Source organism: Ranitomeya variabilis, chromosome 4, assembly GCF_051348905.1.
Source record: "Ranitomeya variabilis isolate aRanVar5 chromosome 4, aRanVar5.hap1, whole genome shotgun sequence".
Classification (NCBI taxonomy): Eukaryota; Metazoa; Chordata; class Amphibia; order Anura; family Dendrobatidae; genus Ranitomeya; species Ranitomeya variabilis.
In genome coordinates this window covers 378,197,722-378,221,792 of record NC_135235.1, presented here as the reverse complement: position 1 = coordinate 378,221,792, position 24,071 = coordinate 378,197,722, and the positions used below count along the sequence as shown (strand labels likewise).

Sequence of the window (24,071 nt, the reverse complement as noted above, 5' to 3'; positions counted from 1 at the left end):
GGAGCAGCAATATGGGGGAAACCCTGCCAACTGGACAGCTCTCAAATATACCATGGAGGAGAGCAGGCGTCAAGTACACCAACAACGAGGCCTATTTTGATGTCATTGAAGAAGTGGATGCAATCATAGACAAGTCAGGTAATAGCATGTCTTCCTCACTCTATAGCCATGTAGTAAGGTTGAGTTCCCACAAGGAGCTTCCAGCACTGCCAAAAGCATCTAATGAGCGGTGCAAATGTCATCATAGCGGGAGCCATGATATTCCCTGCTGTGTATGGGGGATCATTGTAATCCTATCTGTGATTATAATAAGTCTTCTGAAGTGTCACGAAGAGAACAGAAAATTATTTTTTTTAAATGGGCAGTGTAAAACTTGTGAGATTTCATGTTTTTTCTTGATAGATTGTGCTGTGGGAAAAAAAATCCTAAAAATGTTTTAAAAATACATTTATCACAAATATCTGATGTAACCTCTCAGCGACCTGTGACATATATTTCTGGTCCAAGTGGCATCCTGGTGTATGGTGCAGGCTGAAGACTGTGTTCTATACAGCCAGCATGTACCTATAGCAGTAGTGACCGGAGACACTGCTGATCATTGCCGGTGCAGTGACGTACGGGTCACCAGGGTGCTTGTTCTTCACCTCCCATCACCACTTGCCCATGACACAGTCCAGAGAGCCAGTGAGTTACCATGGTCTTCCTCACTGCCATTTTAGTCCTCCTCTGGGTAATAATACTGCAATCTCGTATCATCTGTTTCAAGGTCCTTAAGGAGACTAAAAAATAAAGTTAAAATGTTTTAAAATAAAATAACGTTTCAACTGCCCCATTATTAGTTCAAAACAATGACATTTTACAAACTTATTTGATGTTTTCATGCCCACCACACCTGATGCTCTGAAAGAGTAAAAAAATATAGCTGTCAGAATTACCAACTTTCAACCACCAAATTTTCCAACAAGATGCATAGAAGGCAATCAAAATGTGTATGTACCTCCGGAAAGTTATCCATCAAAGCGACAGCGCAGCAAGTAAGCCTTCACACAGCCCTACTGCCCTGCTGTTTGGAATAGTTTGTAAATGCTAAAATATATAAAGAAACATAACTGATTACAGTACAGTAGTCGTGCTGACCTAGAGAATCCTATGGCCAGGTCCTTTCTACTACACAGTAACCACCGTAAAAACAATGAAACACTACCGCAGTAAAGTGAGTTTGTGTTTTGTTTTTCTCACCCTTTCACTGCACCTTGGAATGTTTTTCAGTACATTTTATTGTATTGTAAAATAACTGGTGCTATCTACAACTTGTGCCGCATAAAACAAGCTCTTACATGCCTTCTCAATGGACTAATAAAAAGTTACAGCTTTTGAAAGAAAAAGGGGGATTGAAATTGCAAAAACAAAAATGGAAAACTGATTATCATGAAGGGGATAAACAATAGCTTCCATTCTGGTAATAAATTCTCTTTCCACTCATCTCTGAACTCTCCTTCACTGCATATAATCTACATATGCTTAGTGACTTTTGTACTGACATTCTCATTTTACTGACTCGGCTCCATGCTCGTACATTCATAGAAGCTCTTATTGGCCTGTGACCTGCTACTATATGCAGTCAGATATTTTACAGCGTTCAGTACACTAAAGTGACGTGTATTTGCCAAGTTGCCAAAAAGCAACAGCCAATTTGGTTTAGTAACAGCCACCTGAATATGCTTTGCAAATTTGGGAAAGAAAAGACACGACGTAACTGAAGATCAGTGAGTAATGCAAAGTATTAGAAAGCTTCTCCTTCATTAAAGGCTAGTTAAAGATTACGTTCCGCCTTGGACGATATCTAGCTTATGTGTTGTATAGACAGTGAACTTGTGTAATCGGGGTTGAGTCCATGCTATTTTACTGCACATAGTAGAGATGGAGGTCAAAGGGGTATTCTATAGTTTGGAAGTTACCCCCTTATCCTTACAGGATGACGTCCCGATCGCTGGAGGTCCGACGGCTGGTCCGCCCCACCCACTCTTAATAGAACCTCCAGAGATAGCGCTCAGCTGGTCGTCAGCACTCCCATAAGAATGAAGGGAGCAGGACTTTTCAGAGATCTGTGGAGGTCCCATTGATTGGGACGTTATCCCTTGTCCCATGGCTAGGGGATATTTTCCAAACTTTAGAATAGCCCTTTTAATACAGTTCATATTCTGAAACACAAATGGTCTCATTTGCTGGTTACGTACCCATCTGTAGGAGAATACATTTATTGTGCGACTGAAAAATTCTACCAACTATACTAGCTTCTACTAATCTGTCAAATACAGTGTGGCGACTATATGTGTTGCAATGTGTTGTCAGCCTATGGCCATAAATGAAGTTATCTGCTAGTGCAAAAATCTTTAGAAAACCATTATAGTTGATCAGGTTTCTGGTCGCCCAAGGTCGTCGTCACTGTAATGGGCACTTAATATTGGCAATAGAGCTTACGTATGCACAATGTGCACCTCACTTATAAAACTCTGAGCAGTTTATAATGGGCTGTAAATTCTATGTACTGCTTCCTCCTGCAGGTTCCACTGTATTTGCAGAGATACAAGGAGTCGTTGATGCTTGTGTTAAACTGACTGGGATGCCCGACCTCACGCTATCCTTCATGGTAAAAATATATTAAGGTGCTAACTTTTGGCGGATCATAAACCTGGTTGCATGAGTCTCAGTTGTGGCAGAGTTGCTAAGCATGCCAAGTGGAGCCAATAAGAGGCAATGTGGCACTTTTTTTTTCTTGCACTCTGTTCTAATGATCAGCAGGGGCAACCACCAAAAGACCCCTGACAACCCAGCGTTGAGGGCACTTCCTTATAATGTTCTTGCAGTGTTTAACATCACACAATCCAGCCCCTTCATACTTGTCATTGCCAGGATTCTGGTATAGAGTAGTAGGGGAAAATTGTACCCTTATTCATGGTGTACATGTGTGGAAAAAAAAAAGTAGGGTGCTGGGAGAAATTGCATAAGAAACTTCACTCGCAGAAAGGTCACCTGCACCTCAGGTCGGCATTATGGGAAGCCTGCTCCGGGTGCCCCCCCGGCATCGCATATTCAACTGTTTCGGCATCCAGGATGCTGATACAGTTAAAAGCAATGATGGAGAAGGAAGGCCACGCTCTCTCTCCCATGATTCTCCCTCAGCGTCTGACGTCTCAGCCAGCTGACGCTATGATGTCACTTCACTGCTCCAAGATGTGCTAGGCAGTGGAGCTGCTGTGGAGACACAGTGCGTAGACTACAGCAGTGCCTGAACAAGAAAATGAGTATTTTTTTTAATCAGTGAGTACATTGTGGTGGTCATAATAATGTTTGGAGGACTATGGGAGTATATTGTACTATATAGGGGCTACATTATACCATATGGAGGACTATAGGGGCTGCATTATACTATATGGAGGACTATGGAGAGTGCATTATACAATATGGAGGACTATGGTGAGAACATTATACAGAGGTCTACGCAGAGTGCATTATACAATATGTAGGGCTATGGGGAGTGCATTATACTGTATAGAGGACTATGGAGTGCATCATACTATATGGAGGACTATGGGGTGCATCATACTATACGGAGGACTATGTGGAGTGCATTATAATATTTGGAGGGCTATGTAGAAGCCATTATACTGTATGTGAGCAATTATACATTCTGAGGGTTTGTGTGGGGGCCATTATACTGTTTGTAGGGCGGTGTAGAAGCCAATTTATACTATTTAAAGGGATGTTTGGGGTCTCTTACACTGTCTCTGTATGGTCTCCGTTCATGCATGTCTGTATGTGCTCCGTGTCAGGGGCGGACACTGACAGCTTGGGGCCCCTGTGCAAGACATGTGTCTAGGGACCCCCTCCTTTTTATGGCGACAAAGCTATGTATATACACTACCGTTCAAAAATTTAGGGTCACTTAGAAATTTCCTTATTTTTGAAGGAAAATTACAGTTTTTTTCCAGTGAAGCTAACATTAAATCATTCAGAAATACACTCTATACATTGTTAATGTGGTAAATGACTATTCTAGCTGCAAACGTCTGGTTTGTAATGCAATATCTTCATAGGTTTATAGAGGCCCATTTCCAACAACCATCACTCCAGTGTTCGTATGGTACTTTGTGTTCGCTAACTGTTTAAGAAGGCTAATGGATGGTTAGAATACCCTTGAAAACCCTTGTGCAAGTACCGTATGTTAGCACAACTGAAAACATTTTGGCCGATTAGAGAACCTTTAAGCTATGTGCACACGTCAGGATTTCTTGCAGAAATTTCCTGAGCAAAACCGGACATTTTATGCAAGAAATCCGCATGCGTTTTTTTTTGCGGTTTATTTTGCGTTTTTTGACTCGTTTTTTGTACGTTTTTTTGACTCGTTTTTTGTATGTTTTTGACGCGTTTTTTTCGGGAGCTTCCCAATGTATTAAATAGAGGGAAAACGCAAACAATTCGCAAAATTAATGAACATGCTGCGTTTTTTTCCACGATGCGTTTTTTCGCGGAAAAAAAAACCGCATCATGTGCACAAAAATTACGGAATGCATTCTAAATGATGGGATGCATAATGTATGCGTTATTTATGCATTTTTATAGCGAAACAATGCGGAAAAATCCGCAACGTGTGCACACAGCCAAAAACCTGACCTTCCTTTGAACTAGTTGAGAATCTGGAGCATTACATTTGTTGGTTCCATTCAACTCTCAAAATGGCCAGAAAATAAGAACTTTCATGTGAAACTCGACAGTCTATTCTTGTTCTTAGAAATGAAGGCTACTCAATGCAAGAAATTGCCAAGAAACTGAAGATTTCCTACAACGGTGTGTACTACTCCCTTCAGAGGAGAGCACAAACAGGCTCTAACCAGAGTAGAAAGAGAAGTGGGAGGCCCCGCTGCACAACTGAGCAACAAGACAAGTACATTAGAGTCTGTAGTTTGAGAAATCGACACCTCACAGGTCCTCAACTGGCAGCTTCATTAAATAGTGCACGCAAAATGCCAGTGTCAACATCTACAGTGAAGAGGCGACTCTGGGATGGTGGCCTAAAGGGCAGAGTGGCAAATGAAAAGCCATATCTGAGACTGGCTAATAAAAGGAAAAGATTAATATGGGCAAAAGAACACAGACATTGGACAGAGGAGATTGGAAAAAAGTGTTATGGACAGACAAATCCAAGTTTGAGGTGTTTGGATCACACAGAAGAATCTTTATGAGACGCAGAACAACTGAAAAGATGCTGGAAGAGTGCCTGGCGCCATCTGTCAAGCATGGTGGAGGTAATGTGATCGTCTGGGGTTGCTTTGGTGCTGGTAAATTGGGAGATTTGTACACGGTAAAAGGGATTTTGAATAAGGATGGTTATCACTCCATTTTTCAACGCCATGCCACACCATACCCTGTGGAGAGCGCTTGATTGGAGCCAATTTCATCCTACAACAGGACAATGACCCAAAGCACACCTCCAAATTATGCAAGAACCATTTAGGGAAGAAGCAGGCAGCTGGTATTCTATCTGTAATGGAGTGGCCAGCGCAGTCACCAGATCTCAACCCCATTGAGCTGTTGTGGGAGCAGCTTGACCGTATGGTACGCAAAAAAGTGCGCATCAAGCAAAACCAACTTGTGGGAGGGGTTTTGGAAGTATGGGGTGAAATTTCTCCTGATTACCTCAGCAAATTATCTGCTAGAATGCCTAAGGTCTGCAATGCTGTAATTGCTGCAAAGGGAGCATTATTTGACAAAAGCAAAGTCTGAAGGAGAAAATTATTTCAAATAAAAATCTTTTTTTCGAACCTCGTCAATGTCTTTACTAGATTCTCAACTCATTTTGCGACTCATTTGATTAATGAAAGTATGAGTTATCATGGCCCTAAACTTTTGAACGGGTGTGTGTATGTATATATGTGTATATATGTATATATATATATATATATATATATATATATATATATATATATATATATATATATATATATATATATATATATACAGTCATGGCCAAAAGTATTGACACCCCTGCAATTCTGTCAGATAATACTCAGTTTCTTCCTGAAAATGATTGCAGACACAAATTCTTTAGTATTATTACCTTCATATAATTTGTCTTAAATGAAAAAACACAAAGAGTTGTCCTAAAGCCAAATTGGATATAATTCCACACCAAACATAAAAAAGGGGGTGGACAAAAGTATTGGCACCGTTTGAAAAATCATGTGATGCTTCTCTAATTTGCGTAATTAACAGCACCTGTAACTTACCTGTGGCACCTAACAGGTGTTGGCAATAACTAAATCACACTTGCAGCCAGTTGACATGGATTAAAGTTGACTCAACCTCTGTCCTGTGTCCTTGTGTGTACCACATTGCGCATGGAGAAAAGAAAGAAGACCAAAGAACTGTCTGAGGACTTGAGAAACCAAATTGTGAGGAAGCATGAGCAATCTCAAGGCTACAAATCCATCTCCAAAGACCTGAATGTTCCTGTGTCTACCGTGCACAGTGTAATCAAGAAGAAGAGATTTCAACGCAAGATTGTGTGGATGTTGGATAAAGAACCTCGACCAACATCCAAACAAGTTCAAGCTGCCCTGCAGTCCGAGGATACAACAGTGTGAACCCGTACTGTCCGTCGGCATCTGAATGAAAAGGCATTGTATGGTAGGAGACCCAGGAAGACCCCACTTCTTACCCCGAGACATAAAGCCAGGCTGGAGTTTGCCAAAACTTACCTGAAAAAGCCTACAACGTTTTGGAAGAATGTTCTCTGTCAGATGAGACAAAAGTAGAGCTTTTTGGGCAAAGGCATCAACATAGAGTTTACAGGAGAAAAGAAGAGGCATTCAAAGAAAAGAACATGGTCCCTACAGTCAAACATGGCAGAGGTTCCCTGATGTTTTGGGGTTGCTTTGCTGCCTCTGGCACTGGACTGCTTGACTGTGTGCATGGCATTATGAAGTCTGAAGACTACCAACAAATTTTGCAGCATAATGTAGGGCCCAGTGTGAGAAAGCTGGGTCTCCCTCAGAGGTCATGGGTCTTCCAGCAGGACAATGACCCAAAACACACTTCAAAAAGCACTAGAAAATGGTTTGAGAGAAAGCACTGGAGACTTCTAAGGTGGCCAGCAATGAGTCCAGACCTGAATCCCATAGAACACCTGTGGAGAGATCTAAAAATGGCAGTTTGGAGAAGGCACCTTTCAAATATCAGGGACCTGGATCAGTTTGCCAAAGAAGAATGGTCTAAAATTCCAGCAGAGCATTGTAAGAAACTCATTGGTGGTTACCGGAAGCGGTTGGTCGCAGTTATTTTGGCTAAAGGTTGTGCAACCAAGTATTAGGCTGAGGGTGCCAATACTTTTGTCTGGCCCATTTTTGGAGTTTTGTGTGAAATGATCAATGTTTTGCTTTTTGCTTCATTCTCTTTTGTGTTTTTTCATTTAACACAAATTAAATGAAAATAATAATACCGAAGAATTTGTGTTTGCAATCATTTTCAGGAAGAAACTGAGTATTATCTGACAGAATTGCAGGGGTGTCAATACTTTTGGCCATGACACTGTATGTATATATATATATATTTTATATATATATATATATATATATATATATATATATATATATATATATATATATATATATACACACACACATATATACACATACACACACACACACACACACATATATATATAATATACTAGATGATGGCCCGATTCTAACGCATCGGGTATTCTAGAGTATGAATGTACGTCGCGCTGTGAGTGGGGGTTAAACTCCACGCCAATGTCGCTGATTGGTCGCGGCCGGCCGGGCACGACCAATGACCGAAGCGGTGTTTAAATACCGCGCCAATATCGCTGATTGGTTGCGGCTGGCCATGAGCTACCAATCACTGAAGCGGTGTTTAAATCCTGTGCCAATATCGCTCATTGGTCGCGGCTGGCAGGGCGCGACCAATCGGCAAAGTGTGGTTTAAATCCCGCGTCAATTCGCGGCTGTTCTGCGTCTGTCACTGATTGGTCGCAGGATGTTGCGGGTTCGGGGCACTGGATGTCGGGGGTTCGGGGTGCAGGATATAGTTACATAGTTATTAAGGTTGAAGGAAGACTTTAAGTCCATCTAGTTCAACCCATAGCCTAACCTAACATGCCCTAACATGTTGATCCAGAGGAAGGCAAAAAAAACCTTACCCACGTAGTATATAGCAGCCACGTAGTATATAGCACAGCCACATAGTATATAGCACAGCCTATGTAGTATATAGCACAGCCCACGTAGTATATAACAGACAGCCACGTATTATATAGCAGCCACGTATTATATAGCAACCACGTAGTATATAGCAGCCACGTAGTATATAGCAGCCACGTAGTATATAGCAGCCACATAGTATATAGCAGCCAGTATATAACACTGCCCACATAGTATATATCAGTCACGCAGTATATAACATAGCCCACGTAGTATACAGCAGTGTGGGCACCATATCTCTGTTAAAAAAAAAGAATTAAAATAAAAAACCGCTAAGTCATCTGGGTAATTTCGCAATGCATCTCTGGGAAAGGAAGCTGTCGGCAGCCTCGCCGCTCGCGCGCATCAGTGGACGCCAGAGGGTGAGAATAGCACCATTTTTTTTTTTATTATTATTTTTAACATTATATCTTTTTACTATTGATGCTGCTCCTCTCCATCACCCCATCCTTGCCCATTCCACCACTTCCATCATTTTCTCCATCCCCATCATTGCCCTCTCCTCCCCCTACACACAGCACCATCCACCTCTCTGCACATTGCCCCGCAGCACTAGGCATTCACACACACACACACACACACACACACACAGCACCTCTCTCACACACAGCACCTCTGCGCATGCTCTGCCACAGCATCACTGTCCCCTTCCTCTCTCTGGCATAGCCGGCAGCTGAATGATGACGTCATCCAGCGGTGCTGCTGTCTGTGTGAGAGGAAGCGCGGGCAGGAAACAGGACAGATCGCTGCAGCTCCGCTATTTTCTCTTGTGGGCAGCGGAGCTGCAGGGATGTCTCCCTGCCCGCTGCACGAGGGAAATCTGGCCACGGGCCCCCGGAGCCTCAGGGCTGGATAAACAGGCCAGATTGTCCTCATTATTAGCCACCCTGCAGGCTAATAATGAGGGCCCCGATGCTACCACACAGACTGCATATGCGTTATGTCTGCCCATGCTCCATGTATTCGTGTGTCTGTATGTAGAAATTGCACAGCAAATTGTATGGTGCAATTTCTCCTGTTATCCTTATGAAACTGCAAAATTTGGGGCTAAAATAACATTTTTGTGGGGAAAATGTGATTTTATAATTTTCACGGCTCAACGTCAAACTTCTGTGAAGCATTTGGGGGTTCAAGGTGCTCACTACACATCTAAATGCATTCCTTGAAGGGTCTAGTTTGTAAAATGGAGTCACTTGTGGGGATTTTAACTGTTAAGCACATCAGGGGCTCTCCAAACGGGACATAACATCCGCTAATGATTCCGGGAAAATTTACATTCAAAAAGTCAAATGGCGCTCCTTCCCTTATGAGCTCTGCTTTGCTCCCAAACAGTGGTTTTCTCCCTCATGTAGGGTATTGGCATGCTCAGGAGAAATTACACACATTTTGTGTTTTATTTTTTTTTCCTGTTACCCTTGTCAAAGTAAAAAAAAAATTGGAACTGAAGTAAATTATTTTGTGAAAAAAGTTAATGTTCATTTTTTTTCCCACATTCCAAGAATTCCTGTGAAACACCTGAAGGGTTAATAAACTTCTTGAATGTGGTTTTAAGCACCTTGAGGGGTGCAGATTTTAGACTGGTGTCACTTTTAGGTATCTTCTATCTTATAGACCCCTCAAAGTGTCTTCAAATGTGATGTGGTCCCTAAAGAAATGATTTTGTAAATTTTGTTGGAAAAATGAGAAATTGTTGGTCAACTTTGAATCCTTATAACTTCCTAACAAAAATAAAATGGTTCCAAAATTGTGCTGATTTAAAGTACACATGAGGGGAATGTTATTTATTAATTATTTTGTGTGACATTTCTGTGATATAAGGGCATGGAAATTCAAAGTTTGAAAATTGTGAAATTTTCACCAAATCTCCATTTTTTTCACAAATAAGTGTAGGTCATATTGAAGAAATTATAGCACCGTCATGAAATAAAAAATGTCACGAAAAAACAGTCTCATAATTACCAGGATCCGTTGAAGCGTTCCTAAGTTATTACCTCATAAAGGGACAGTGGTCAGAATTGCCCAAATTGGTCTGGTCATTAACATGGAAACCACCTTTGGGGATAAAGAGTTGATGATGTACATTAACAAATTGTATTGTGGTACTGTGTTAGCCAGAAAAATCGATGTGAATACTTTTCTACCCAATGATGACAAAAGTATTCTCGGAGTGATACTTTTATTGGCTAACCAGAAAATAATGTTTGCAAGCTTTCAGAGCACAGAGGCTCCTTCTTCAGGCAAGATTACAAATAGATTAGTAAGAAAAAAGCACAACATTTAAGGGATACTACAGTGGGACATTTGTTCAGGGGGGTGGGAGGTGTGATGGAGGTGTGAGATGAAAGGGTTAAAAGCCTGAACACAGCTCTTGTAAATGCTTCTGTGTGATGGTGCAATATGTTGGCATTTGTAGCTGCACCTTAAACTTTTGCCCAGGGCCCCACTTTTTACTAAAACTGCTCCTTAGGTGACTAACTGCTGGTGCTGCTGATGGTTATGCTCAAAATTCTCACTAACATCGACAGTTGGTGAGACATCGGCCATCTTCTGGGCTTTATATGAAAAAGGCAGGATTTTACAGGATGTTATGTATATTATAGAGATAAGGTGACGGAGGTTTCAGATCTACCCTAGCTCTTCAGCCTCATTCTCCATATCCTTTCAAATGCTGATTTATTCAGTCAACGAGGAATGTACTCGCCATGTAAGTGTATTGCTACATGCATATACACATATTTTGGGGGTGAAAATCTTGGTGGTATGATTCACTTTAATTCTCCATTACGAAGAAGTTCAGATGAGGGGGCGTGGCTATGGAGTGAGAGGAGAAAGACGCGTTCTGGGAGAGCTCCCTAATATCCTGTCACTATCCTGCCTATTAGACCCATTTGTAAGTCCATATTCCACTGCTGCTGAGACCCCTGAAGGTATAGAGACTGCTGTCTCCTGGAGTGAGCTGGAGCGGTGACAGGGGAGTACCGGCGAAAGAAGAAGATCGGCGGTGCGGTGGGCCCTGTGTGTGGGCCCAGGAGGACGCTCCGCTCACAGGCAGCGCGGCGCTGTGAACAACTGCGGCTGAAATCCCTTCCTGATCCCCGGGAAGCACTGGGCGCCGGCAGGTGAGAGCTGCGAGACCCTGGCCCGACGGGGGGGAAATAAGAAGAGGGACACATACCGGCGGTGGAGGCGGCTGTGAGCGGCGGCCATTACTGAAGCGCGCGCTCCTGCAGCAGAGGACGCGGCGCAGCTCCCCATCATCGCAGCATGGCTGAGAAGCAAATACTCGCTCTCCATAGACTAAGAGGCAGCGCGGTGTGAGCTCTGAAAAATTGAGCCCCGCGCTCCCATATCAATCATAGCTCGGCCAGCTGTACCTTTCAATTGGAGATCTCTTAAGGTCCCCTCGCTGTAATCACCGCTGCCTAAGACATTCCCTACTGCAGGGACCACCATTAAACTTTCAGCCCACACCCCCTGGCAGTACATTAGGGTGCCTCCTGGTTATAGAGGCTCCCGGCAATGCCGTATACCATATACAACAGCCCTGGTGTGGCCGCGGGTCACTGTCACAGATCTGATTTAGACCACCTTGCTCCATCACTTACCTGTCAATCATGCAGCGTGCAAAAAACATGTCTGCAGTTGACAAGCTAAAAGAGTTTGCTAGGAGTGATGCCCAGGACAGTGCAAGATCTCTTAGGAATAACTCCTCACAAGCCCAGCGGGGGAGAAACCGTCCCTCTGATAATATTGATGAGGTTGAGTAAGATGAACTGACTCTCAAGCAAGCATCTGCACAATTAATGCAAGCTATATCTCTGACTAGAACGTCCCTTTCTGAACAAATAGAGGACGTACACACTGAGGTGGGGCGTCTGAGGCAAGACATGCAAGCTATGAAGGGACATATGGCGGAAGTGGAGACAAGGGTGTCCCAGGTGGAGGACACCATTAAACCTATGGAGGCTAAGTTGGCAAAAGTTGCTGGCTCCACGAACGCCTGGAAACAAAAGGCTGATGACCTAGAAAACAGAATGCGTCGAAATAACATCCGCATCATAGGCCTGCCGGAACGTACAGAAGGCCAGCAGCCTGAAAAATTCCTAGAGGATTGGCTTAAATCCTCATTGGGAGATACATTTTCTCCAATGTTCTCGGTGGAAAGAGCCCATAGAGTCCCCACCAAGTCTCTTCCCTGGCACGTATCCTTAATTGTAAGGACAGAGACGCTATCCTGCGGCTGGCACGACACAAGAGTCCTATCAAGTTCGATGATGTTACAATCTCGATATTTCCAGACTTCTCCGTTGAGCTGCAGAAACAACGGGCAAGATTTGTAGATGTTAAGAAGCAACTCAGGGAAAAGAACATTATCTACTCCATGATCTACCCGGCACGTCTCCGGGTTGTCAGCAACGGCTCCTCCCTGTTCTTCACTGACCCGTCAGAGGCAGCAGATTGGCTACATTCCCGTGGGATGTCTAATGGAACAGAACTCTGATGTGTTCTCGGCTAATTTACGACTACTCAATTGTTGAATTGGAGCTCTCCCTGCGAGCGCTCAACGTACCAACAATACCGGACGCTGGATTCAGCGGGGGTATCCCCAGGTTTATTTGAGGATGGGAGTGTTGAATTACGCTCCTGGATGGTTCAGTTCTTGTTAAGTTTTTTTTTCTTGTTAGAATTAACTAGTTTTAGTAAGTATTTGGGTAAAAGCCGCCTCCAAAACTGTTATAATTTCCTATGCGTAATCAGTGGACCTTTCTCACCATCGGTATATACCGTGTCTTTAATGGGTGAATATGGGGTCTGAGTTAATATGTATGACATGGAACATACGGGGTATTAAATCACCCCGGAAGAAAATTAAGGTGTTTTCTCAAATCAGGCGATATCACCCTCATATCGTGGCCCTGGTGGAGACGCATCTGACCAGGGATACGGCCAGAGGTGTACAGAAACCTTGGGTACAGTGGCATGCTCACGCGTTTCACGCTAGCTACTCGAGAGGGGTATCACTACTAATACACAGAGATGTCCGATGGGAGGCCCGGACGACCCGGCGGGATATGGAGGGGCGTTTTGTGTTTGTCCATGCATTAATTAACTCCCGCGAATATGTCATATTATGCATATATAACCCCCCTCCGGCTAATACTTCAGTACTTAAGATGGCAATGAGCTTTGCGTTAAATTACCCAGACGCGCATGTTATTTGTATGGGTGACTTTAACTTAGTTATGGACAATGGTCTTGATAGAATGAGATTGGGAGACGGGTCGTCTGGGGAACCTTTATCTTTTCTTCCTTCCTCAGCCCCGACTCAGCTGGCATTATTCATGGAAAGTAGCGGCTGGATAGACTTATGGAGGATGCGCCGCCCTGGGGAGAGGGGATATACCTGCCACTCATCCACAAAATGTTCCCTCTCTCGTATAGATTATATATTCGGGTCCGGCCACTTAGTGCAGTGGGTGGATAATGTGGAACACGGTAATAGAGGAACCTCAGACCACAGCCCGATTACGCTTAGGCTCGTGTTTGGAAAATTAAATAATGGTAGAGTATGGAAATTGAATCCCTTTTGGCTTAAACTAATAGATTCAGATGATAGGACAGTTAATCAGTTGAACTGCTACATTCAGTCCCACTCAGAACTTCAGAACTTCCTCTACCAGAAGGAACCATCCTGGCCACCATGGATGTGGAATCTTTGTACTCCAATATCCCACACCAGGATGGATTAAATGCCTGCAAATTCTTCCTGGAAAACACAGGGACTGATGCAAATTCTGTGGTGAAACTTATAAAATTCATCCTCACCCACAATTACTTTGAGTTTGACAAGAAGATCTATCTACAGGAGACTGGCACAGCAATGGGAAGTAAAATGGCCCCACAGTATGCAAATCTTTTCATGGCCAAGCTTGAAAGCGACTTTTTGTCCTCATGTCCCATCAGGCCTCTGGCGTACTACCGCTACATTGATGACATTTTAATCATCTGGACGGAGTCTGAGCCACAGCTAAAGACCTTCCATGAACAGTTTAATCAATTTCATCCCACCATCAACTTGACACTCAACTACTCCTGCACTGAAATTAACTTTCTGGACACCATCATTAAGCTACAGAACAATAAAATAGACACATCCCTGTATCAGAAGCCAATCGACCGTCCAACATACCTTAAATGGGACAGTTTCCATCCAAAACACATAAAAAACTCCATTGTCTACAGCCAAGCCATCAGATACAATCGTATATGTTCCAACCCAATGGATAGAGATGAACACCTTGGTCGCCTCAGAAAGACCTTTCTGGATCAGGGCTACCATCCAAGAACAATTGAAAATCAGATCACAAGAACCACCAGAATATCAAGGAATCACCTGCTACATTACAAAACTAAAGAAGAAAATAACCGGGTACCTCTAGTAGTTACCTACAATCCAAATCTGGAGGCGCTAAGGGGAGCTGCACGGAAATTACAATCTTTGCTGCAAAAAGATGCCCGACGACAAGCAATTTTTCCAGACCCCCCACTACTGTGTTTTAGGCAGCCCCCAAATCTAAGAAGCATCATTGTCAAGAGCTCCCTGTCCTCTCCAACAGCTGCAGGTACCTTTCCTTGCAACCAGAAAAAATGTAAAACCTGTCCATTTATAATGACCACGGACAAGATAAAGATCCCCAATTCACATCAGGACTACAAGATACCAGGTACATTCAGCTGCGTCACTTCTAATGTGGTGTACTTAATTATTTGTACTAAATGTCCAACTGGGGGTCTGTATGTAGGGGAGACAGGGCAGAAACTGAGAACAAGGATGAACTCTCATCGCCATACAATAAGAGAAAAAAGAATGGATATATCTGTGGCAATACATTTCTGTCTCCCAAATCATAACATTATGGACATGAAATTACTTGTATTGAAAGGTAACTTCAAAACACAGAAAGACAGGAGAGTCTGGGAATATAAACTGATGACGACCTTTGACACTCTAAATGCAGGAATGAATGTGTCACACGGATTTATGTCTTTTTACATCAACTAATGAACTTGCCCATCAGACCATGTGGGGTCATCACAACAGAACCAGACCCTAATCACAGGACAATAAAACAATCCTTATCTAAGAATTGGCCCAATATTTATGGACGTAACTGTTTATCACCCATGGTAATTCTGCTTCATGTCACCTGGCTTATCCATGGTTTTTTTTCCCCTCTCCCTTTTTTTTTTCTCTATACTATGTTGTGCATAAATATGTGATTCTTCAGAATTTGTTTTAGTCTTTGCCTGATGAAGAGACCTGTGTAGTCTCGAAAGCTTGCAATTTGTTACCATCTTTTCAGTTAGCCATTAAAAGGTATCAACCACTGAGGACTCTCAATTCTAAACATTTTTTTTATCTACTGGCTAACACGGTACCAAGATATATTTCTTTCCTGTAGATACCATAGACAAATTTAGTGGGTTTTCAGGCCTATATATTAATTGGGATAAATCTGCCCTATTACCTCTATCCCAGCTCCCAGCACCTAATCTTAATACTCTTTCTTCATTGCCCATAGTGTCTAAATTTAAATATTTGGGTATTTATATGTCCCAATGCAGTGGATCGGATCTACAACTCAATGTTCTCCCCCTACTGGAATACGCTAAATCGAAATTTACATCTTGGAGTAAACTTTCTCTGTCTGTAGCAGGCCGCATTAATCTCATTAAAATGATTTTACTCCCTAAATTCAACTATTGTCTTCAACATAGTGCAGTAACTGTGCCCAAACTCTTTTTCACCAACTTAAATTCTCATATTGCCTCATTCGTATGGGGGTAAAACAGGCCCAAGCTTAAATTGACCACTTTGCAAAGACCTAAACAGGGGGGAGGAGCAGCATTGCCAGATTTCTTTTTATATTACCTGGCGGGGCAGGCTAAAGCACTATGTAATTGGATGCCTCATAGCTATCTCCCTAATTCTGAAAGTCACTTGGTTAGCTCTGTCGGTGCTAAATGTCCGCTGGGCTTTCTGGAATCCGAAAAAATAAACGCCCCCTGTCTATTACCTATGATCCGATTGGCACGATCCACTTGGAAGAAAATTAAAAAAAGTTACTGGATTTGGGGATATTGTGGCAGAGATGCCTCTATGGGATAATGGTTACTTCCCGACGTTGATGAATCACTCATCCACGAGTTTTGGGGTTTCCTACGGGGTCCTTTCGGTGGGAGACTTATATGACCAGGGGGTTTTTATGTCCTTTGAGCAACTACAGGCTAAATATGATCTTCCAAGGTCTCAATTTTTTCGATACTTGCAACTCAGATCCGCCATTCAGTCATTTGTCAGGAATGTGGGAGCAAATCGTAACATCTCATCTTTACCCGATAGGTATTCTTAAGTCACAGGGACCTCAGGGTCTTATCTCGTTCCTATACACATATCTGCTATAAACGGGAACGAACTGTTATAGATTCGGTAAGAGGCAAATGGGAGGGGCTTATTCCTGATATGCAAAACGGGGAATGGGAGGATATTTTGGAATCTCCCCTCAGGGTTTCCCCATCGATTAACAATAAGATGACCCAGCTATATATAATCCACCAATCATACTTGACTCCACTGAGACTCTTTCGGATGGGTCGATACTTGACGTCGGAATGTTTGCGTTGCCACTCACCCGACGCTGATTTTATACATATGATATGGCAGTGCCCCATTGTTTCTCACTTTTGGAGGGAGGTAACATCGCTATTAACTTCAATACTGTCAATTCCGATTCCTCTTGAACCCTTGGTTTGCCTGTTTGGAGTGTGGGACGAGGAGGCCTGGGAACACTATACGGGGATTTTTCTGCGAGAAACACTTTTTTTGGCAAGAAAATTGTTAGCTTTGCGGTGGATGGGGAACTCACCCCCCTCCATTAGGTCCTGGATTGAGTTGGTGAATGCATTTCTCCCCTATGAGCGTACTCTTTATCAAAACAGGGGTTGCCCGGGTAAGTTCAATAAAATCTGGGATAGATGGAACACCTCTCATCTCACTCTGTGACCTGACTAATTGATAGAGACGCGGTTTAGCCTTTGTTCTGCAAGTATTGCGCAATGGGGGAAAAATATTCAGCTATTGTTAAGTGGCGGCTTAGTAGTTCTGGAGGTTTAGTTTGGTTGTAGTTTAAGAACCTTATGTTCTGATTGTTCCTTAACTTTACATATATGTTCTTCTATGTGAAATGATTGGCATAGGTATGCTCTGCCTTTTTCATCTCCTGTAAATGTAACCGCGCAAACTAATGACAAGGACAAATATTTATGCTGTGTTTTATTTTGTGATTGATAAACGAATTTAAAAAAAAAAAAAGAAGTCCAGATGAATTAGAAAAAAAACCATGTTTCTCCTTGACATAATTAGCTAAATCACAATAGAAAAAACAAAACCATGTTCACATTTAGCCCTGACACATATTATCTGCTCACATAATTTAAGTAATCTTCTCATTAGCTCAGGAGGAAGTGTTAACGAGGACAAAGCAGCTGATATAATTGAACAAATCATTTTTGACAGTGATAAGAGCAGAGTGGTCTTTTTGAAAGTGCCTGGTGCTTGAAATCAAGTACACTGCTGCTTGTAAGAATGCTCCTAAATTAACCCTTTACCATTTCATCAAGAACTTCAAGGAGAGACTGGTTTATTGCTCACAAGCTGAGCCCACCCCATACCCAGGAGATAATGACTTCCTTTTGCGGCCGTCATGTACCTATAAGGCTACGTTCACATTTGCGTTGTGCGCCGCAGCGCACAACGCAAACAAAAACGCATGCACAACGCTGCGTTTTGCGCCGCATGCGTCCTTTTTTTGTTTGATTTTGGTCGCAGCAAAAATGCAACTTGCTGCGTCCAATGCGCCCGGACGCGTGCGCCCCAGGGACGCATGCGGCGCAAAACGCAAGTGCGACGCATGTCCATGCGCCCCCATGTTAAATATAGGGGCGCATGACGCATGCGGCGACGCTGCGGCGCCGACCGTAAATGTGAACGTAGACTTTGAGCCACTGGTGTATTCTAGCTCTGCCATGGTTGATAACCTGTTCAATGCTGCTGTCAACCTCTGACAATGGCATTAAAGCACAGAATAACTGTTAAAACAAAATCCAGTCCTCGGTGCATCATGGCGGAGTCAATCATTTTAAATGCACCTTCCCACCTGATTGTTTTCCCTCTATCGCCGCCCTTCTCTGGCTCTTTGAAGCCAGAGCAGTCAATCAAAGAAGGTGAAGATTGTGGGAAAACAAGCAGGTGGGAAGGTGTAGATACATTATTGTGCACCATGCTGTGGCCAGAGTGCCCATACTTGGTTTCAATAGGCAACAATGGGTTGCTTTGGCAGCAGGGGGTCTATTGAAGACCTCTGTGCATGCCTTAACAGAGCTTCATTGAAATCCAGCCTGTGGTTGGGCTTCAAAGGAGACTGTGATGTTTACTATGCACAGTAAGGCCCCCTTCACACGTCCTTGTCATGTGACAGTTTTCACACGCACCGAAGACACCTTCACACGTAGACCCATTCAAGTGAATGAGTCTGCACACGTCAGTGTGTTTCCAGGGACCATGTGTCCAAGGCAAACCCTGCTGATATGTTCATTTTTTAGGAGCAGCACGGGCCACAAAATGACACATCCATGTGTCATCAGTGTGGCACATACCTGCCCCTGGGAATCAGCGGTACTATTCATGCTGATTCGGGTGCTGAACGCAGCTCTCTTAATTGTCCACTGCTTGCGCTAAGATCATCGTGAGCAAGGGACAATGTTGAGAGTTGTAGTCAGCCACCACTGTCTACATCGAGTGTAAAATAAATAATAAAAAAAAAATCACTTTATACTCACCGTAAAATTGAATCCCTGGAAACCGTTGTCCCCAGTAAACAAACTAAAGTAAAAAACAATATTCCTCACCTGTCCGAAGTTGAAAGACTAAAGAGTGTCCCACGCCTTAATCCATCTGTGTGACATTTGTTCTCACTGCAGCGAGTCATTCTGCCCTGCTCTTCAGTATGAGCGGTCACTTCAGGCCACTGCTCACACTGATGAGCAATTGTCGCACAGTGTTGGATTATGGCATGGGACACTATATTAAAAGAATAATAATAATAAAACTTGACAAGTTTGGCATTACCGTATTTCTACTGATGGAGTCATATTGTCAGAAAAAACAAAACCCCACAACAATGCCAGAATTGCAGTTTTCTTCACTAGTTCACTTCACTTGGAATTTTTTTTCCAGTTTTTTAGTCTACTTCATGATAGAATGAATGGTGTCATTCAAAAGTGCAACTCATCCCACAAAGTTATGGCTCTTGGAAGAAGAGGATGAAAAAAACAAATTGGCCATGTTGGCATGGGCTTAAGAAAATTATGAAATGTTTAATTGTCCTTCAGTAATTAATAACATCCAACTAAAACATAGAAAAACACTGAAGCTGCAAACTTGGTGAAAACCCAAATCTGTGTCAGTACAAATCATGGCCAGGTGTGTTGTTGATTGTGGTAGTAATGTCCGATAATGTTTCTACCTTATTCCCAGAATCCTAGGCTTCTTGATGACGTCAGCTTCCACCCCTGTGTCAGATTCAAGCGCTGGGAGGCTGAGCGAGTTCTGTCCTTTATCCCCCCTGACGGTAACTTCCGGCTGATGTCCTATCGTGTGAGCTCCCAAACGTAGGTACCTCATCTCTGATACTTTTGGATTGGAGATGTTAAACCAGCTCTCTGTTGCATTGAATATTTCCAGGAATATTTTATGTTAAAAAATAAATAAATGACCCAATTTTCAGAGAATTTCATCAGCCACTTGTGTATATATATTATTTTAAAGGAACCTGTGACCTGGTTTTCCCCATATAAACTATGCCCACCACTTTTTAATGCCTCTTTTACAGCTATCTAGCAAGCTGTATAATAAGCCGCAGCTTAAAAAAAAACAAAAAAAAAACCTTTTATACCCTTCCCACTCCACATGGTCCTGTCCAATGGACGTCGCTAGTCTTCCTCGGTGCCTCCTCTATTATCGTAATCGCCATTCTCCTTTCCTGCTTCATGGGAATGACGCATCCTACATCATTCAAACAGTGTCTCCCAATCTTGCTCCACTGCAGGCGCACTTCTCTCTCTGCTGCGGGTGGAACAAAGTACTGTAATGTGCATGTGCCAGGAGAGGCCGAAGGCTGCCTATGACCCAAAAGTAAAGTCAATGCATGTGCGTTACAGAACTTTGTTCTGCCCTCATGAAGGCAGAGAGCAGTATGCCTGTGCAGGAGCGCAATTGCGGGCACTGTGGGGACACGTCATCCACATGAAGTAGAGAAAGAGGACGATGATTGTGGGGATAGAAGAGGTGCTGGATAGGGATGAAAGCTATTTTATGGAATGTACACATTGGGAGCTTGTATACATGCTGCTAGACTGCTATAAAAGAGGCATTAAGGTGGTGACCATAGTTAACATTGGGAAAGCCTGATGACTAGTGTTGAGCATTCCGATACTGCAAATATCGGATATCGGCCGATATTCGCGGTATCGGAATTCCGATACTGAGTTCCAATACTTTCAGTATATCGATTACCGGGATCGGAAGTTCCCATAGTGCAATAAGCCAGTTTCATTTAATTCAGCCAATGAGGAATCCTAAGAAGTGTGGGCACATTCTGTTATGCATGCTAGGCATGTAAGTAAGGGCATGGAGGTGATTGGCTGCTGAAATGATGTCATGATGCACTATAAAAGCCGCTGCCGCCATTTTGGGTTCACTCTGCTGTGAATTCAGTTAGGAACAGGACGCTGCTGTTCTGACTGAGGGATAGTTTGAGATAGCGATTTGCTTCATTGTGCTTTACCCAGGCTAATTTAGCAACCGCTGTGTGAGAACCTAGTTTTTGCCTTGCAGCGCTGTTCACGGCTGTCTGCAAGGTCTGTGTGTGAGTTCAGCTCACGCTGTAGCCTGTTCTGCAGCCACAGCTGGTTGTAGTCAGCTCAGCGTGCGTCACTGCCTCAAACTATTCCATTGTCCTTTTTTTCAATTAGTGCTGCCTGCTGCACATTTTTTTCTGACTTATCCTAGTAGTGGGTTTCCATCCGTATCTTGCTAGATTGCAGAAAAACACTATATAGGAGTACATAGAGGATCCTTTCTGCAGCCTTGTGCCCTGCAGCCCCAGCCAGATTATTAGCCTATTTTTTGGAGCCTCATCTATTGCATTGTAGGTTACCTTCCTGCATTGTAATAGCTTCAAAAAGTTTGTGATACAATCGGTTTTACATCTTTGGGCACATCCAGTGTCTTTTTGTGAAAAAACAAAAAGTTAATAAAGTTCACCAAACACTCCACTTTACAGTTGTGTAAGCCACATTAGCTCATATTAAAGTCTAGTCCACACTTTATAAAATTAGTGTTTCTTATACCTGTTAGCTGCTGTTCAGGAATAAGCACACTAAGCCCTTAGTACTTTTCTGCCTATCTTTATCAGTCTACCAAGATGAAGAAGGCAGGGAGTAAGGCACGTGGTCGTGGGCGTGGAGTTTCTGCAGGGAGAGGACGTGGGGATTCTGTGCCTGCTGCAGGCACCAGTCACTCAGCATCCCCCAGTTTTACCAGGGAACAGTCCTTTATGCGCATCTTTGTATGAGCTCGCCGTACCCCACTGCTGCGGGACGAACAAATTGAAGCCGTTGTCGGATGGATGGCAGCTAACGCATCGACTTCAATTAGGATGTCTCAGGCACAAAGCACTGAATAGCACCCATCTGTCTCTTCACCACCTGCCAAATTGCCTAGGCAGTCAGAGAGCCCAGGACAGGAGCCATCTCTACTTCTGTTCTCTGAATCTCTTGGCTTGGAAAGAGGGGGCCAGCCAAGCAGCATTCGAGAAACTGAAGAAGAGGCAGTATGCAGTGATGCGCAACAGCTTTGTCTCTCAGAATCCGAAGAGGCGAGTGGGCCAGTGCCTACGTTCAGCACACCTCAGTATGCATCTGATGATGATGAGACTCAGGTTCCACTTTCTGGTGTGTACTGTGCTGTTGAGACTACCCAGGAGAAGCAGTTGTTGGAAGAGGGTAGTGTAGATGATGAGGTCCTTGACCCATCATGACGTGAGGTACAGGAAGGTGGTGGGAGCAGCTCTGAGGAAGAGATTCCCCGGACGGCCCAAAAAGGAGGGAGAGGGAGGGGGAAGACTGCATTGCCTGTAGCCTCCACTTCGGCACCCATTAGGAGCATGCCTCTTCCAAAAGCCAAAACGGGCGCTCCCAAGACTTGCAGTGCCTGGTCCTTTTTTGACACAGTTGCAGATGACATTTGCTTTGTCAATTGCAAGCTGTGTAATCAGAAAGTCAAAAGAGGGAAAAGTGTCAGCAACCTCAATACCACAAATATGTGGAAACATGTGCGGACCAAGCACGTGGTGGAGTTACAAAAACACACTGAAGACCTAGGCCAACCTACAGCGCCACCTACCACCTCTTCAGCTCGTGTTGTAGCCTTTTCCTCCAGCTCACACACAGCTGGTTCGGCTTCCTCACAGGATCGCCATGGAAGAACCTCTGGCACTGTTGTCCAGAGACCCACTGTAATTCCACCCGCAGCACCACGTTCCCAGTCCTCCTCACACTCCCAGCCCATCGATAGCACAGGCATGGGAGAAAAGGCGCCCATACTCGGCAAACCACCCCCGAGCACAGGCTCTGAATGCTGGCATTGCAAAACTACTGTACCTTGAAATGCTATCATTCAGGCTGGTGGAGACTGACACCTTCCGTAACTTCATGACATTGGCAGTCTCACAATACAACGTGCCCAGCTGCTTTTATTTCAGCAGGCAAGCCGTCCCTGCCCTGCAAAACCATGTGGAGGGAAAAATTAAACATGTGCTACTAAACGCCGTCAGTAGCAAGGTCCACCTGACCACCGATGCGTGGACCAGTCACCATGGACAGGGGCGATACCTTTCCCTTACTGCCCATTGGGTAAATGTTGTGGAGCCGGGTACAGATCTTGAGAGTGGCGCTGTTTGTGTTCTGCCAACTCCAAGGATTGCAGGAATCCAGTCTGTACACTGTACAGTCTAGGCAGATGCCGGCCCTGCATGTGAAGGACTACTATAATAATAATTTGAATTATATTTCGCCAATATATTACACTGCGCTTTACAATGAAGATATAAAATGTTCCTAATGTAATAAACATCATTTATCCCCTAATATGTTATGTTTATTTTTCTTAGCTTGGTTTCAATTCCTGTCTATGTAAAACACAACATAATATTCCAGGAGAACATTTCAAGTGGAAAGTTTGATGTAACTGTGGGTCCCAAGCAGAACATGGGCAAAACTGTGGAAAGTATTGTGCTGTCTGTCCACATGCCCAAAGTTGTCCTAAACATGAACCTCACACCAACGCAGGGGACATACACATACGATCCTGTTACCAAAGTAAGTCTTTTGTGAATGCTATTACAGGAGACTGTTTCAGGAAAGTTTGACCATTTAACATGTATGGGCAGCCAGCTTAGATGGCGGACTTTCCTCATACTGTCTTTGTATGATGTAATGAAGACTTTATTGTGCAGGCTGCCTACTAGATGGTGGCCTGATTCTAACGCATCGGGTATTCTAGAATATGCATAGTAGTATATAGCACAGCCACATAGTATATAGCAACCGCGTAGTATATATTAGCCACATAGTATATAGCAGCCACATAGTATATAGCACAGCCCACGT

At 43.5% G+C, this 24,071-nt stretch overlaps 1 protein-coding gene across 2 annotated transcripts in view; it reads left to right on the top strand.

Annotated features, from left to right (window-relative positions):
* Positions 1-24,071, top strand: part of AP3M1 (adaptor related protein complex 3 subunit mu 1) — a 92,607-nt gene that overhangs the window by 45,559 nt on the left and 22,977 nt on the right. For both annotated transcript variants that reach the window (XM_077250785.1, XM_077250784.1), the window contains exons 4-7: positions 1-138; positions 2,565-2,650; positions 19,879-20,012; positions 23,573-23,780. In XM_077250785.1, the coding sequence (XP_077106900.1) occupies positions 1-138; positions 2,565-2,650; positions 19,879-20,012; positions 23,573-23,780 (566 nt within the window). The remainder of the gene's footprint in view (positions 139-2,564; positions 2,651-19,878; positions 20,013-23,572; positions 23,781-24,071) is intronic.